General features: G+C 25.5%; 4 protein-coding genes and 1 long non-coding RNA gene across 7 annotated transcripts in view; 1 reads left to right on the forward strand and 4 right to left on the reverse strand.

The window, feature by feature from the left end:
* The window catches only part of LOC122854153 (fibrillin-2-like), a 222327-nt gene that overhangs the window by 189370 nt on the left and 14960 nt on the right, over positions 1–17997 (forward strand). For all 3 annotated transcript variants that reach the window (XR_006373942.1, XM_044154591.1, XM_044154590.1), the window contains exons 2-3: positions 3075–3204; positions 3278–4393. The gene's annotated coding sequence lies outside the window, so the exon portion shown is untranslated. The remainder of the gene's footprint in view (positions 1–3074; positions 3205–3277; positions 4394–17997) is intronic.
* Positions 769–1431, reverse strand: LOC122854169. The gene is made up of 3 exons (XR_006373943.1): positions 1363–1431; positions 1207–1281; positions 769–1133 (listed from the first exon to the last, which is right to left on the reverse strand). It is a non-coding gene; the product is annotated as an uncharacterized LOC122854169 (long non-coding RNA).
* On the reverse strand, positions 5448–8281 carry LOC122853673. Its single transcript, XM_044154088.1, has 2 exons — positions 8234–8281; positions 5448–8162 (listed from the first exon to the last, which is right to left on the reverse strand). The coding sequence occupies exons 1-2, from the start codon at positions 8279–8281 to the stop codon at positions 5508–5510; spliced, it is 2703 nt and encodes a 900-aa protein (XP_044010023.1). The 3' UTR covers positions 5448–5507.
* On the reverse strand, positions 10072–13361 carry LOC122853674. Its single transcript, XM_044154089.1, has 3 exons — positions 13324–13361; positions 13194–13251; positions 10072–13119 (listed from the first exon to the last, which is right to left on the reverse strand). The coding sequence occupies exons 1-3, from the start codon at positions 13359–13361 to the stop codon at positions 10363–10365; spliced, it is 2853 nt and encodes a 950-aa protein (XP_044010024.1). The 3' UTR covers positions 10072–10362.
* On the reverse strand, positions 14400–17772 carry LOC122854132 (ralA-binding protein 1). Its single transcript, XM_044154561.1, has 5 exons — positions 17419–17772; positions 17075–17210; positions 16425–16645; positions 14964–16345; positions 14400–14891 (listed from the first exon to the last, which is right to left on the reverse strand). Exons 1-5 carry the CDS (start codon positions 17501–17503, stop codon positions 14760–14762), a joined length of 1956 nt encoding a protein of 651 aa, XP_044010496.1. The 5' UTR covers positions 17504–17772; the 3' UTR covers positions 14400–14759.

Below are 17997 nucleotides of genomic sequence, written 5' to 3' on the forward strand. Positions count from 1 at the left end.
CTTGATGGAGTCTTTGTTTTTATATTAACTAAATTAAATTAGAAATTATTTCAACATGATATTCTTTTAATAATTATTCACTTTATGATAAACTACTTGATTTAATTATTATTTAAAAATTATAATAAATTGTATTGTCATTATATTGTTATTATGATTTGCAAGTAGTTTATCAATTTCAAAACAAGATCTCGAGTTGCTGGTTGGTCGAGTTGATAATATACACATTGTTGCTATAGCGGCAAGCTCTTTGATGTATACAAGCTCTTGGATAGAGAGAGGAGGCAAGCACTTTGATAGAGGCAGTATATTCTGATGCTCTCTGAGGCCCTCAGTAGATCTCAACTCTCTCAATCCAACATGTTATTATTTATAAGAATCACTAGCACTTTACCAAAGACAATTTCAATAAACATTGACAATTGTTGAACAATAACAACAACTGGTACATGAGAGAGATCATAATAGAAAGCCAATACATAATACCAGCACCACGTGATGTTGTTGATTGTTCTTCCAGTAAAAAATAGATACAATCATATGAGATTACAAGTCATAAAGAGTTGATAGATTCATGAATACATTAGAGTTAACAGCATGACAATGAATGACACCAACAGCCTGTGATTTTTAAAGTAAAAGAAAGATTAAGTTTTAAGATAAAATCTCATTAGACAATTTATGAAGTGGTGGATTTCATTGAAACCTACCATTTTTAAAATTGTAACATGTAAATAATTAAGTAATGATTTTTCATAATCAGGGATTTATCATTATTGAAGCATAAAGATTTTGTTCAATTTTGTTGCTGGTTCAAGTGTTTTCATTATCTGGGACTCATCATTGTTGAAACATAAGCATATCATGTAGATGGTATTGATGTTTGTTGCTGGTTCAAGTATACTGGATGATTTTTGATGGTTGTTAAATTGTCAAATAGTTTATAAACAATTTGATGAATTTTTAAAACATACTTGCTAACACAAAGTAAAATTAACGATGCATTTCATGACACTTTTAACACTATAATCATTTGCTTGGTGCTATTGTTCATTAAGTAAATTTAATATTGCATATTTGTATTGGCCTGTTGAACCATTATATATTTTTGCCCTTGAATAAATTTAATGCAACTGTAATGATAAATTATTAAATTATTATCAGATAAATACTTTTATTTGTGAAAAATATAATAAAATAACTTACTACACTCCAAAATGATGTTGACTTCAATGACAAATCATGTCCAGAATTGTTCAACTTTGAAATAACCATGAATATCTGTAATTAACAATAAGAATTTAACGAAAAGTTAATTAAAGAAAAAAGTTTAATTATTATAAATAAAAAGTAATTTAATACCTCTCTTTTTTTGATGAGAAGCCAAGACTTTTGTCACTTGTCATGCCATTTCATGTCATAACATTCTTTCCTTTTTTTTTTTTTACATCTGTAACATTAAACAATAATAAATATGTTAATTTGTGTTGGTATAGCTTGTATTTTATTTTTATCAATCAATACTGCATGTTTAATATTTATTTATTGTCAAATTTGTAAATTAATATGCAATGACAAAGAAACCTCATCTCGAATTTTTTCATGCACGATAATTGATTAAATATATATAATTTTACTATTGTTTATACGTATTATTTGTTGTCTGACAAAAACAAAGCTAATAACAATAAAATTTATTTACCTGCAGTCATTATTTGTTGTAAATGTCCTGGCACCTGTCAAGGCTTGACAACTTTTGAAATATCCAGGCAAATCTGTAATTTTTTTCAACAAATATGTTTAAATAATGTTTATTTTCAATTTTGTATAATAATATTGTATGTTTAACAATTATTTACTGCAAAAAAATGTCACTTGACTTGCAACGACAAAGAAACCTAACCTCAAATTTATTTTTGCTCAATAATTAATTAATTATTTATAATTTCACTATTGTTTATACGTATTATTGTTTGTCTGACAAAAACAAAGCTGATAATAATAAAAAATATTTACCTGCGGTCATTTTGTTGTTATAAAATTCCATGGCGTCTTTTGGTGACCCGGCCGCTTTTGGGCACTTTAAACAATATCAATTTTTGGCTAAAATACGTGACATCCAGCAATAATTATGTACTCAAATTGTAGCCGACGAGTTAATGAACTGATTTATTATAAATTAACAATTAATTGTTGCTATTTATTGTTAAATAATCACTGTAAAATCGGAGCACGTCATGACGTAATATTTTTTTTTTTTCAACTGAAAATATTTTTTTTTATGAGAAAGTCTTAAGAATTTTAGAAAACGACTGCAGCGCTGCCACACGACAGAAATATAAACTATTACCGGTCGGTAAATCTCATTGAGCAAGTTGATTTTTTCACCGTTCTGTGGCGCTGCGGTCGCTTTCCTGACTTTCATAAAAAATATTTTCAGTTGAACGCGACGACTCCCAGCAAATAAGCAATAAATGTGTTAATTTATAATAAATCAGTTTATCGCTGGCTCATTTCAAAATTACTGTTTCCCATTGATATTGTTTAATGTCAAATGGCGCACGCATGATATATTCCACGTATATATTAACTTTGTTTTCGTCGAGACAAACAATAATATTAAAATAGTAAAATTATAAATGTAATGTTAAAATTTTGTTACAATGATAAATGAAGCATACAAATATTTTATTACAAAAATTGAAAATAAACATTAATTGATTTTTTTTTGTGCATAAAAAAAGATAATTACGTAATTTTTATCATAATGTGTGACAAAGAAAAAAGGATAGTTGTCATTTTTTACAAAGACAAAGAGATTGTCAATTTATTTATAAATAATTATAAATATTTATTATTTATAGTATTGTTGTAGTATCCTTGTTGTATAATAATAGTTTTTTTATTTATAATTATTATTTATCTTTGTCGGTTTTCATTGTCAGTGTTTAATTATCATTTGTTTATTTATTTAATAATGCCATTTTTATTTACTTTTTTTTGTTTTCAATAATTACTACAATTTCAGAAATATTAATGACATTATTTTTATTTAATATTTTTATTGTTCACAGATATATTACAAGAAGTGTGGCTAAAATATCTCATGTGTTAATGTTATTAACTAAATAACATTATCCAAAGTAGGACTGAACAAATGACTAAATTGATTTGTCATTGGAGCCAAAATCATTATTGAGTACAGTGAGTGATTTTATTTCATTGTTTATAAATAAAAGTATTTATTCAACAATAATTTGATAATTCATTGTTACAGTTGCATTAAATTTATCCTGGCCAATATATTAAATTTACATAATGAAAAAAAAAGATGAAGAGAAAGTAACTACTTTATTTACAACAAATACGACTCCTTGAATGCTATAAAATATAACATGAAAATTGAAAAAAACATCATCAAGACCCACTACATGATATAATTATGCTTCAATAATGATGATCCCTGATCATGAAAAACCATCACTTAATTATTTACATGTTGCACGTACAATTGAATTTAAAAAGTGGTAGGTTTCAATGAAATCCACCATCTCATAAATTGTCTACCAAGATTTTATCATAAAACTTAATCTTTCTTTTACTTAAAAATCACAGGCTGCTGGTGTCATTTATTATCATGCTGTTAACTTTACTGTATCATTCATCTTGGTAGTATTCATGACTTGTCATCTCATATGATTGTATCTATTTTTTACTGGAAGAACAATCAACAACATCACGTGGTGCTGGTATTATTGACTCTCTATTATGTTCTCTCTCATGTACCAGTTGTTGTTGTTGTTATTGTTCAACATTTGCCAATTATGTTTATTGAAATTGTCTCTGGTAAAGTGCTAGTGATGCTTATAAATAACAACATGTTGGTCTTGAGAGAGTTGAGAGTTACTGAGAGCATCAGAGGGCATCAGAATATACTGCCTCTATCAAAGTGCTTGCCTCCTCTTTCTATCCAAGAGCTTGTATACATCAAAGAGCTTGCCGCTATAGCAACAATGTGTATATTATCAACTCAGCCGACAACTCGAGAGTCGAGACCTTGTTTTAAAATTGATAAAACACTTGCAAATCATAATGATATCAATAATAAGTTTTAAATAAATAAACTTATTATAAACAAAAACTCCATTGAGTGCTTTATAAACTATATGAGTTAACAAGTGCTATTTTTTTTTTTTGTTACACTAACAAGTAGTGGTGAAAAGTGTGAAAAGTGTTTTGTGTAATGTGTGTAGTGCTTGTGTGTAATCATTGAACCTGTTGATGATGAGATTAAATCATCACATGAACTACATGGATCCTCTGGTCTTCATGGATTGCAGTATCCTGAGCAATTTTGATGACCAGCGTGGGAAGATGAACATCCCCATACAAGGTAGGATTTTATTTAATTAATAATTTTCCTATATAATTGCATTGATGATTTTGTTTAAAAGTCCATAATCATCTGTAATATTTTCTTTAGGTAATTTTGCTTTTTTTATTACCCTGCATGAATTTTATATTAAATAATATGTCTATTTACAAACACATTAATTGATATTTATTTATATTGATATATTTAAAATGTTTATACATGTTCATTGCCATCAGTGGTAAATGTAAACAAATAATGATTTAATATTAATCAACTATGTCAATATATTCAGCCTTGAGTATATCATTAGTTGGATTAATTGTTTTTTTTTTTTTTTATTATATTAGTGGATTAATTGTTGATTTAAAATTAATAATGATCATTTTGATTTGTCTTGTCCTATCATTTAATTTTTTTTTTTTTGATCAACTAATTGCTTGAGCTTTTTTTTTATTTTCCTAATAATGATATTGTCGATTGCCTATTAATTCTGTTGATAATTTTCTTTTTAATAGTAGTTTTGTTTTTTCTGTTAATTTTATATTGATAATGTCTTGTTGATTTTTTTGATTTAACTCCTGAGTTTTGTATTGTTCTAATTATATTTAATTCGATTACTAAAAGGTTGTTAAATTCAGCTGGTCAGTTGAATAATATCTCGTCTTAATTTTGTTTATTTTATAAAAAAAAAAAATGTTTCCTGATAATTCTTTTTTTATTATTCGAGATCCAATTGGGGTTAATATCAAGGGTCAATTTCATGTTCTTGAAAAAGCTATAAAATTTAGTTGATAAATCTAACTATTGTATGTTGTAATTTAAGATCCGGGCATGTGAAAAATATTATAACATATTCGTTCAACAATATTTTTTTATCAGTTGGTCCACTTGAATTTTTTATCCTAGTGATTAATATCCTCTTGTGTAAATTGATTTTTTAATTGAGGCAATGACAACATGTCTATACAAGGTCAATCGTTGGAATTAAAAAATAATCTTCTAACATGTAAATACACTAAATTTATTGTTTATGTATTTACAACAATAAGCTTTAAAAAATTTAAAAAAATAACTAACTCGATAAATTCTGTCTATTTATTTATTTAAAAAAAAAATAATCTAAATGAACAGTCTAATACTCATCAAAGTAGTATCCAACTCGATCATAGCTTGAATTATTAAAATTTGATCTTCGACTTAATACTTGATTTCGTAAATCATTATCAGCATAAGGAAATTCATCATATCCTGATGACTCGTAATTATTTTCTAATCTTCGAGGCTGACGTTGACGATTCATTTTTCGCTTCAAAGCACGACAATCTTTTGTATAATGAGTATAATTCTTGCAATGAGAACAATAAATTTCTGTACATCTTGGATATACTTTGTGTGGTATTATTGGAGAAATATTTCTTTTTTTTGAAATTGTTGTTGTTGATGAAGACGATATTTTTGTTTCTGGTGATTTCTCTTTTAATGATTTTCTTGAAGGTCTATGTGTGTTATCAATTGATTCAGGTTTTTTTGATAATTCTGTTAATTTTATTCTTTTTTCTGTTGATGATATTGTATCTGGTGATGTTTCTGTTGTTAAATTTCTTTTTAATGATAATTCTTCTGTTTCTTCTATTGTTTTTGATGAATCAATTTTATTAGTATTTGTTCTTGCAGCAATACTATTTAATTCTTCACGTTTTATATTATTTAATCTCAATTGAGGTTTTGGTTTTGGTATAACAGGAATAAATTTTTCTTTATCACATTTTTTCAATAATTTATTAATTTCATCATTAACTGATTTATTATCAAGAGTTTTAAGCTCAACTTTGTCTGGCAGATTATCATCAAAACTGCAATATAATATTTGCTCTGTGGCAAAAAGTGTTTTAATATAATTAGCAGCTTCTTTTGTTGGTGGATTATTATCAACATTTTTTAATGTAACTTGTTTCATCAATGAAGGATATTTCATCAATGATTCAGGCATTTTTTTTATATTACCAGGCTCAATTATTTCAATTAAACCATAATCAATTAAATCAACAACTATTTTTTCATCATAAATTGAAAGTACTTTTGCACGATAATGATAATGTTTACCATTATAACAAGCCAATACATAATCACCAACATTTGGATGATCAATTGAATCACTCATCTCAGCAGTTTCATATATTATTCTATTTAAATCTTCCTTTTGTTTAACATTATCATTTTCTATGCTTGCTATACAAACAACTGAAGTACCAAGATATGATTGCACAACAACTCGGCTTCCATTTTTAATATCAAAATCTTTAATTATAATTTTTTTATCAATTTTTGGAGCAAGATTTTCAATAACAGTTGAACTACGTTTTTCAATTACTGGAATGACAATATTTTCTTTTTCTACAATAGTTGGATTAACGTTTTCATCTGTTGGTGCATTTAAAGGCTTAATTCTAGCTGTTGGTAATTTTTCAAGCACTACAACAACATCTTCAATAGATTTTCCATTATTTATCCAAGGTTTCCACTGGGTTATTTGTACTTCTGAATTAATTTTTAAATTTGTAAATTTAGCCAAACTTGTTTTTGATTCTTTATCAATATCACAAATTGTCAAGTTGGCTGAATCACCAATTGAATATGGAAATTTATCATGAGTTTTTATTTGTACTGCAAGTGCTGGAATGTTTTTAAACATATCTGGAACTGGTATAATTTTATAAGCTGTTGTTTCAATACCTTGATCAAGTGAGGCAACTTTTATTATTTCTCCTGCTGATAAAACAATTCCTCTATACCAATTTATATGACCACATTGTTTAAAACAAATATATTCATTAATACTTGGTTTATAATTATTATAACTCTGCACAAGTTGATTACAATGTTCATTTAATTTATCCAATAATTGAAATGATTTTTTGACAGTATATAACAATACTGCTGTTGCTGTTGTTGAGTCTATTTGGCCACTTATTGAAATTTCAATTGAACTTTCAGGTTCAAATGAATCGAAAATACAAATATCACTTGGTAAAATATCTGTTGATTTATTTGACTTACTTTCAACATTATCTTTTTGAGTACTAGTTTTGATATTTTCTATTGAACTAGTACTTTTATTATTTATGTTATTGTCCATTGTTTCATCACATTTTCTAACAACATAATCCATATTTTCATGCTGACCAATCATTCGTATTTCAACATAACTTCCAGTATGTAAATCTTTATTTTCATTATCTGGACTGACTTTTATCTTAAGACATCCTGCAAAGGAATCATTTTCTGCTAATTTACCAAGTTTTTTATAGCTAGTTATTTGTACTGGTGGCTTTAATGTTATCCCATCATCAATCAAATCAATTTCAATTGGATTAATTGATAATATTTTACCTCTTTTCCAAACTTCACCATACATAATTGAATAAACATTACCAACAACAAGTTTATCAACATCAATTGTTTCTGAGCATTTATTTGATGCTTCTTGAAGCTTTTCTTGAAATTTTTTATAATTTTTTTCGTCCTTGACTCGTCGTACACGATAGAAACGTTTAATTGGATCAACTGAAGTTATTCGACAATGAGTATATTCATAACGTGATATAAAATCATCGTCTTTTTTATAATATTCAACTTGTAATTTTAATGGTGGTTTATCATGGACACCTTGAAGAGCTGCAACTGCCTCAAAAAAATTTCCATAAATTATATGAGCTTGTTTTCCTTTTGAAATTGATTTAAGCCTCCTTATTTTGCCATATTTTTCAAAAATTTCTCTTATTTCATCCTGAAATAATAATAATAATAATATCAAGTCTAAAAATAAAGTTTAAAATTATAAAAAATATTATATTATACCTCAGTGAATTCTGCAGAATTTGCTTGGACAAGCAAATGGTAATTCATATTACGAGATCTATAATATTAATTATTAAAAATTAAAAATTAATATTTTTTAAAGTCATTTGATTATTTATTAATTTATTAAAAAACACTCACGTTGTTTTGTTTGTTGTATTTATTTGTGTTGGAGTCATTTTTTTTTTTTTTTAATTCGTAAATAAAAAACAAACCTCAAATTTTAAAAATTATACTGATAATTATTTATCAAATATATATATTTCGTTGTAAATAAATTTCCTCAAGTGACGTATTGTTAAAAATATTATTTATATTAAAATTAATAAATAATAAGAGATTTGTTTGACACAATAAAAATCCAAGATGGTTGTAATATTATTTTTCTAAGCAGTATGTATTGCAAATCACTGTAAGACGACCAGAGACGACTAAAACAAGTAAACGACTAACTGGTGAGTACTGAGTAAGTCCCATAAGCCTGTGTAAGCCTGCATAAGCCAAAGGTTCGTTATTCCCAGAAAATGCAATGTCTCTTTTTATTTAGTCGTGTCGTATTATATTAAGGATGTTGTGTCTCAAAAACACGTGGCGTAGTTGTAACATTACCCCGCATAATATGCTAGCCACCATTCTTCTTCATGCCAATATCAACTTTTAATTTATTATATATAATCAACTATTCGAAATGAGAAAAATTATTGTTTGTTAACTAGTATAAGTAGACTTGTAATAATTTTTAGATAGACTGTGGTCCAGGGCCCAAGCAAGACTGCTTTAAAATAACAAAATTTTTAGTTTATATGTAGAGCTTCTAAATGCCCTTTCAACTTTAGGCCTTTCAAATTTTTATTACCTAAACACCAATGAAAAAAAAAAAAAAGGCAGCCCCCTTGTCGATTTCTTCTTGGAAAAATCATAAAAAATAAATTCATATTGACATCCGGACCCAAGCGTATAAAAAAATCACCATCTTACTATTTGAAAAAAAATTTATTAGTTTACGACTTTTTTTACGTGCTTTTATCTCACTCAAAGTGACCCTTGTAGAAAAAAGGAAAGAACAAACCAGTTTCACCCGCATAGACGATACTTGTAATTCCATGTAATATTTTAACTCTCAATCTTATCTTTATTTTATTTCTATTGTATTCTGTTACAAGAATTTTCTCAAGTTAGACCAACAAATATTTAAATGAAAAAAAATATTTTAAATAAATATTTCTACAAGTAATTTAGACTTCCAAAAAAAAAAAAATAATAATGAGTATATATAAAATATAATTATTAAAATAAAAAATAATTAATTTATTTTATTTATTTTTTTTAACTCATTTTATAGTTTTTTTTTTTTTTTTAACAAAAAGTTAAAGTTGATAAGTATCACACCATTCTATGGTATATAATTTATTTTTTTGTCATTAAAAATTAAATTTATTTAACAAAAAGACACATACTTCAAGAAGCTGATTTTCTTTAACCAATTGTATCATTGCTGTTATTTCAGCTTCATTTGGTAAATGAAGTCTTTCAATTTTTTTTTTTGCTAATGTATCTGTTAATTTTATATTCAATAATGTCTTTTTTATTGTCTTAATTATATTTAATTTGATTACTAATCAGTTGAATATTTTCTCGTCTTACTTTTGTTTATTTTATAAAAAAACGTTTCCTGATAATTCTTATTTTATTTTTATTTTTTTTTTATTCCTCGAGATCCAATTGGAGTTAATATCAAGGGTCAATTTCATGTTCTTAAAAAAGCTATAAAATTTATTTGATAACTTTAACTATTGTATGTTGTAATTTAGGATCCAGGCATGTGAAAAATATTATAAAATATTCGTTCAACAATTTTTTTACAACTTGGCCCGCTTAAATTTTTTATTCTAGTGATTAATATCCTCTTGTGTAAATTGAATTTTTAATTGAAGCAATGACAACATGTCTATGCAAGGTCAATCGTTGGAATTAAAAAAGAATCTTCTAACATATAAATACACTAAATTTTTTTGTTTATGTACTCACAACAATAATAAGCTCTAAAAAAATAAAAAAAAAAATAACTTACTCGATAAATTCTATTAAATTATTTGTTAAAAAAAATGTTAATCTAAGTGAATAGTCTACTACTCATCAAAGTAGTGTCCAACTCGACCATGTCTTGGATTATCAAAATTTGATCTTCGAATTGATACGTGATTTCGTGAATCAGCAAAACGATAATCATCATATCTTGATGAGTCGTAATTATTTTCTAATCTTCGAGGAAGATGATTCCTTTTTCTCTTCAAAACACGACAATCTTCTGTATAATGAGTAAAATTCTTGCAATGAGAACAATAAATTTCTGTACATCTTGGATATGATCTGTATGGTTTTGTTGGAGGAATATCTCTTTTTTTTAAACTTGATGTTGTTGTTGTTGTTGTTGTTGCTGTTGATGATGATGACGATATTTTTGATTCTGGTGATTTCTCTTTTGATGATTTTCTTGAAGATCTTTGTTCGTTATCAATTGATTCAGGTTTTTTTGATGATTCTGTTAATTTTATTTTTTTTTCTGTTGTTTCTGTTGATGATATTGTATCTGATGATGTTTCTGTTGTTAATTTTGCTTTTTTTTCTGTTGATGATATTGTATTTGATGATGTTTCTGTTGTTAATTTTCTTTTTAATGATAATTCTTCTGTTGATTTTGTCCCAGCTAATTCAGATTGTGATGTTTCTTCTATTATTTTTGATGATTCAATTTTATTAGTATTTTTTCTTGCAGCAATACCATTTAGTTCTTCACGTTTTATATTATTTAGTCTTAATTGAGGTTTTGGTTTTGGTATAATAGGAATAATTTTTTCGTCATCAAACTTTTTCAATAATTTATTAATTTCATCATTAACTGATTTATTGTCAAGAGTTTTAAGCTCAACTTTGTCTGGCAAATTATCATCAAAACTGCAAATTAATATTTCCTCTGTGGCAAAAAGTGTTTTAATATAATTAGCAGCTTCTTTTGTTGGTGGATTATTATCGACATTTTTTAATGTAACTTGTTTCATCAATGAAGGATATTTCATCAATGACTCAGACATTTTTTTTATATTACCAGGTTTAATTATTTCAATTACACCAAAATCAATGAAATCGGCAACTATTTTTTTATCACAAATTGAAAGTACTTTTGCACGATAATAATTATTACCATTGTAACGAGCTAATACATAATCACCAACATTTGGATTATCAATTAATTCACTCGTCTTAACAGTATCACATATTTCTTGGTCAAAAGTTTGCTTAAGTTTAACATCATCATTTCCCATGCCTGCTATACAAATAACTGAAGGGCCAAGATACGATTGCACAACAACCTGACTGTTATTTTTTAAATCAAAATCTTTAATTATAATTTTTTTATCAATTTTTGGAGCAGGATTTTCATTAACAGTTGAACTACATTTTTCAATTACTGGAATGACAATATTTTCTTTTTCTACAATAGTTGAATTAACGTTTTCATCTCTTGGTGCATTTAAAGAATTAATTATAGCTGTTGGTAATTTTTCATGCACTATAACAACATCTTCAATAGATTTTTCATTATTTATCCAAGGTGTCCACTGAGTTATTTTTACTTCTGAATTAATTTTAAAATTTTTAAATCTAGCAAAAACTGTTTTTAATTCTTTATCAATATCACAAATGATCAAGTTAGCTGAATTACCAATTGAATATGGAAATTTATCATGAGTTTTTATTTGTACTGCTAGTGCTGGAATGTTTTTAAACATATCTGGAACTGGTATAATTTTATGAGCTGTTGTTTCAATACCTTGATCAAGTGAGGCAACTTTTATTGATTCTCCTGCTGATAAAACAATTCCTCTGTACCAATTTATATGACCACTTTGTTTAAAACAAATATATTCATTAATACTTGGTTTATAATTATTATAACTCTGCACAAGTTGATTACAATGTTCATTTAATTTATCCAATAATTGAAATGGTTCTTTGACAGTATATAAAAATACTGCTGCAGTTGCTGTTGTTGAGTCTATTTGGCCACTTATTGAAATTTCAATTGAACTTTCAGGTTCAAATGAATCGAAAATACATATATCACTTGGTAAAATATCTGTTGATTTATTTGACTTACTTTCAACATTATCTTTTTGAGTACTAGTTTTGATATTTTCTATTGAACTAGTACTTTTATTATTTATATTATTGTCCATTATTTCATCACTTTTTCTAACAACATAATTCATATTTTCATGCTTTCCAATCATTCTTACTTCAACATAACTTCCAGTACGTAAATCTTTATTTTCATTATCTGGACTGTCTTTCATCTTAAGACATCCTGAAAATCGACGATCTTCTAATTTACCAATTTTTTTATAGCTAGTTATTTGTACTGTTGACTTTAATGTTTCTCCATCATCCATCAAATCAATTCTAATTGGATTAATTGATGATATTTTACCTCTTTTCCAAACTCCACAATACATGATGGAATAAACATTACCAACAACAAGTTTATCAACATCAATTGTTTCTGAGCATTTATTTGATGCTTCTTGTAGCTTTTCTTGAAATTTTTTATAATCTTTTTCGTCCTTGACTCGTCGTACACGATACATACGTTTAATTGGATCAACTGCAGTTATTCGACAATGAGTATATTCATAACGTGATATAAAATCATCGTCTTTTTTATAATAATCAACTTGTAATTTTAATGGTGGTTTATCATGGACACCTTGAAGAGCTGCAACTGCCTCAGAAAAATTTTCATAAGTTAATTGAGCTTTCTTTCCATATGAAATTGGTATAAAGTTTTTTATTTTGCCATATTTTTCAAAAATATTTCTAATTCCCTTCTGAAACAATAATAATAATATTATTATAATAATTAATTTTATCAAGTTTGAAATTATAAAAAATCATATATTACCTCAGTAAATTCTGTAGAACTTGCTTGGACAAGCAAATGGTAATTCACATCACGAGATCTATTATATTAATTATTAAAAATTAAAGATAAAGTCATTTGATTATTTATTATTTTATTAAAAAACACTTACGCTATTTTTTTTGTTGTATTCATTTGTGTTGTAGTCATTTTTTTTTTTTTTTATATTTAATAAATTTAAAAAAACTCAAATTTTAAAAATTATACTGACAATTATTTGTCAAATATATATTTTGTTAAAAATCAATTTAATCAAGTGACTTAAATAATAATTAATAAGAGATTTGATTGACACAATAAAAATCCAAGATGATTGTAATATTATTTTTCTAAGCAGTATGTATTGATACGCTCTTTCGAATCACTGTGAGACGACTAAGACTAACTGGTGTCTGGTGGTGTTGACTGGTGAGTAGTGAGTCCCATAAGCCTGAGATTCGTTATCCCCAGAAAATGCAGTTTCTCTTTTATTTGTATCGTATTATATTACGAATGTTATGTCTAAAAAACACATGACGTAGTTGTAACATTACCCCACATATGCTCGCCAGTCATCTTCGTGCCAATAACAACTCTTAATATTATTTTAAATATTTTTTTAAATTTATTTTATAATCAACTACTCGAAATGAGAAAATTTATTGCTTGTTAACTAGTAGACTTGTAATAATTCTTAGATAGACTGTGGTACAGGGCCCAAGCAAGACTGCTTTAAAATAACAAAATTTTTAGTTTATATAGGGTTTCTATTTGCCCTTTCAACTTTGGGTCTTCTAAATTTTTATTACCTAAACACCAATGAAAAAAAAAAAAAAGGCAGCCCCCTTGTCGATTTCTTCTTGGAAAAATCGTAAAAATAAATTGATATTGACATCCGGACCCAAGCGTATCAAAAAATCCCCATCTTACTATTTTAAAAAAAATTTAGTTTACGACTTTTTTTACGAGCTTTTATCTCACCAAACGTGACCCTTGAAAATATTGTAGAAAAAAGGAGAGAACAAATAAACCAGTCTCACCCGCATAGACCGATACTTGTGAATTGTGATTCCATCTAATATTTTAGCTCTCAATCTTATCTTTATTTTATTTTATTTCTATTGTATTCTGTAACAAAAAATTCTTCAAGTTAGACCAACAAATATTTAAACGAAAAAAAATATTTTAAATAAATATTTCTACAACTAATTTATTATTTTTTTTTTTTTTATTGGTTTTAGTTTTTTTTTTTTTACAAAAAGTTAAAGTTGATATCACACCATTCTATGGTATATAATTTATTTTTTTAAATATGTTATTTTTTCATCACTATTTTATAATACACGAATTAATAAAACTCAATTGATAATAAATAATTTACAGGAATTAATTAAACAATCAATAGAGAAATATTTCGATTTTAAAATTGATTTAAATTTTCTTTTTTTTGTTTGAACAATCATGGATAATAACTGTTTTTATATAATATATATTTTCTTTAATTTTTTTTTTTTGTTAATAGTCATTATTTCAAATCACTGATGATGATATAATAAGTTGATAAAATAATTAATACAAATTTCCAGTAAGATCAACGTTATTTTGTGAAGACATCATTTGATGCATTGTTAATTCAACTCGAAGTTCAACACAAGCATCTCGTTCTTCCATTATACTTCTAATTAAAGTCATCATTTTTTTCTAAAAAAAAATAATATATTATATTTATATTTTTTTTTCTAAATTAAAATTATTTAACAAAAAGACACATACCTCAAGAAGCTGATTTTCTTTGGCCAATTGTATCATTGCTGTTATTTCAGCTTCATTTGGTGAATGAAGTCTTTCAATTGGTTTTGAAATATCAGGTCCCACTTTATTTATTTTATCAACAAGTTTTTTTATTTCATTTTTTTCTTGTATTATTTTTGTCCTCAGCATACTTTCCATATTTAATAATTCTTCATGTATTAAACTCTCTTTTATTAATTCAACTGAATCATCATTAACATCATTAACAACATTTCCAATTTTATCATTAACTTTATCATCATCATCATCATCACCATCATTATCATTATTAATATCTTTAACATTATCTAAATTTTTATCATCAACAATTAAAACATTTGTTGCATCAACAACATCTTTACTTTGTCCAGCAACACCAACAACATCATTATTATTATTATTATTATTATTATTATTATTTAATTTTAAATTATCAATTGGACTTTTAATAAATTCATTTTTACCAACAGACAATGATGAATGCCTTGATTCGTCTTGATAATCTTTATATGAATCAATTTGATTTTCATCAGATGATTTAATTTCTTCATCTAAACTTTTTTGTATCAATTGTCCTTCTTTTTTTTGTACACTTTTATATTTTCTTTTTAATTGTGTTATAAGCCTTTGTACTTCCCATAATTGTTCTTCTCTTGATTTTGTTACAAAACCAGCATTCATCAACATATGAATTTCTGATAACAATGATTCTTGTTTAGCTAATTCAACAGATATATCATGAATGTTGTCAGGTAAATTAGTACTACCTGATGCTAATGGTGGAATATATTTAACAATTTTAATATCAGAAAATAATGATTTACAATGAAATAATAATGCAAGTAATAATCTATGACTCATTTGTAATACTGGACTAAGTGTCATTGCAATTGTTTGTGCATCAATTTTAGTTGTTTTTTCACGTATTGTTATATTATCAAGATGCAAAGTAAACCATCCTAATAATATTCTATTACATTCAGGTAATTGATTAACAAGTATTTGTAATTGTTGTTCACGTTGTGATAAATCTTTTGTTGATGCTGCTTGTTCAAATTTTGTTATTGTATCACTATTTTTTAATATTGGCTCTGGTAATTCACGAAAAAATAATATTAATAAACTTGTTGCTGTTGTTGGTTCAAATTCAGTATGTTTAACTGGTTCACGTTGATTGTATAATTTTTTTAAATTTTGTATTTTTGATTTAACACCTGGTACTTTATATAAATTTTCACTTGTCATACCATTTTCTTCAAGATAATCAATACAATCACGTACAACAAGTGGTAATTCAACACCATCATGACATCTACTGTGTTCAACTGCTTGTTGTAGACTAACACCAAATATTGGTTGTACTTCTATTTAAAAAAAGTAAATAATATAATAATTTTATTGATGTTTTAATTGAGTAATTTTTTTTGATTTTAGCTTACTTACCACTTATGTCTAGACTATCTTCTAGACCATGTTTCCCCTTTTTTCTATCTTTTAATTTATGCTTTAATTTATCCTTCATATCTTTTTCATCTTTATCACGTTTTTTTTTTTCCTTATCTTTGTCCTCTTTATCTTTTTCTTTGCTGTCTTTTTCACGTGATTTTTCACGTTTTTTAGATGGAAATTTAAATGCTATTGTTTTTTTTAATTTTGATGGACTTCTAAAAATCACATACATACAATTATATATTTTTAATTTGCACTTATTATTATTGTAAATATTTTTAAAAGTGAATATATATTTATAAATACAAATGAAATAACAAAAAATAATAATAGTAAATCATAAAAATTTGATATAAATGAATTATCCATATTGTTTATTTAACTAATAATCCACAAGTCAAAAAATAAAATAAAAATATTATTAAAACACATAAATATAACCAAAAAAAAAGAAAAAAAAACCAAAACCAAAATTAAATGTCTTATGTCACTTTGTGTGAATCAAGGTGTGGATTTTACCGGTAAATTAAATTACAGATACTGTGATAATTGAAACACATGGATGATCAGAAAAAATATTTACTATTATTATTATTTTAAATTATAAAAAAAAAAATATGTTATTATTTATTAATAAATTTTACTTTGTTTCTTGATCTTCATCAGGTGAACTTTCACCTTCTAGGGTTGCATATCCTCTGTCTTTTTTATCTTTTTTATCCTTTTTTTTACCAAGTAAATCTTTTTTTGAGTGTTTATCATGTCCACCATCATCACTAACTAAAATTAATAACAATTAATAATTAATTAAAATTATTAATAAAGCAATAAATTAAATGTTTTTAATTTTAATTTTTATAAATAATAAATACAAGTGATTTTATTTATTTATTTATTTTTTAATTTTTGAGGTTAGAATATATATTTGACAGCTGATTTTATTATTATTTAGGTATATATTATTAAAAAATATTTTTAATCAACTTACAGTCACTTTCATTGCTTTTTCGAGCTGATTCTGATGCATATAAACCAGGAAATTCTTTTTCAACATCTGGACTTTCAAAATCCATAATCCAGAATTTTTATTTTTGTTACAATATTTTGATACTTGCTCCTCATCGACTGTATTTTTTTTTTTTTTATATCTTTTTCTCCTGTCACTTGAGTGTATGTATTACTACTTAGTACTTATACTCACTTTGTACTTGTTTTTTTTATCTCTGTCTTACTGTTTATATTTATAAATTTTTTATCTTTATTTTTTAATGTTAAATAATTAATAACATTGTGTATCCTCTTTTCTAGCCCATTGATCCAATTTATTTCTCCCTCTTTATTTCTCCAGCTGTTTTTTCTGACCAATCGATATTATTATTTTGAGCTTTTAATAAATTAATTATTTTGTTGACATTATTAATTATTTTTTAGTTTAAAATTTTTTCAAAATAATCAATAAATAAATAATTGAAATTAAATTAATTTTTCAAAATAATTTTTATTTTAATTTGAAAATATATTTTTTCCAGTCAAGTGTATTATGTAGATGATTAAAGAAATTAATTAC

This window comes from Aphidius gifuensis, linkage group LG4 (genome assembly GCF_014905175.1).
Source record: "Aphidius gifuensis isolate YNYX2018 linkage group LG4, ASM1490517v1, whole genome shotgun sequence".
Classification (NCBI taxonomy): domain Eukaryota; kingdom Metazoa; phylum Arthropoda; class Insecta; order Hymenoptera; family Braconidae; genus Aphidius; species Aphidius gifuensis.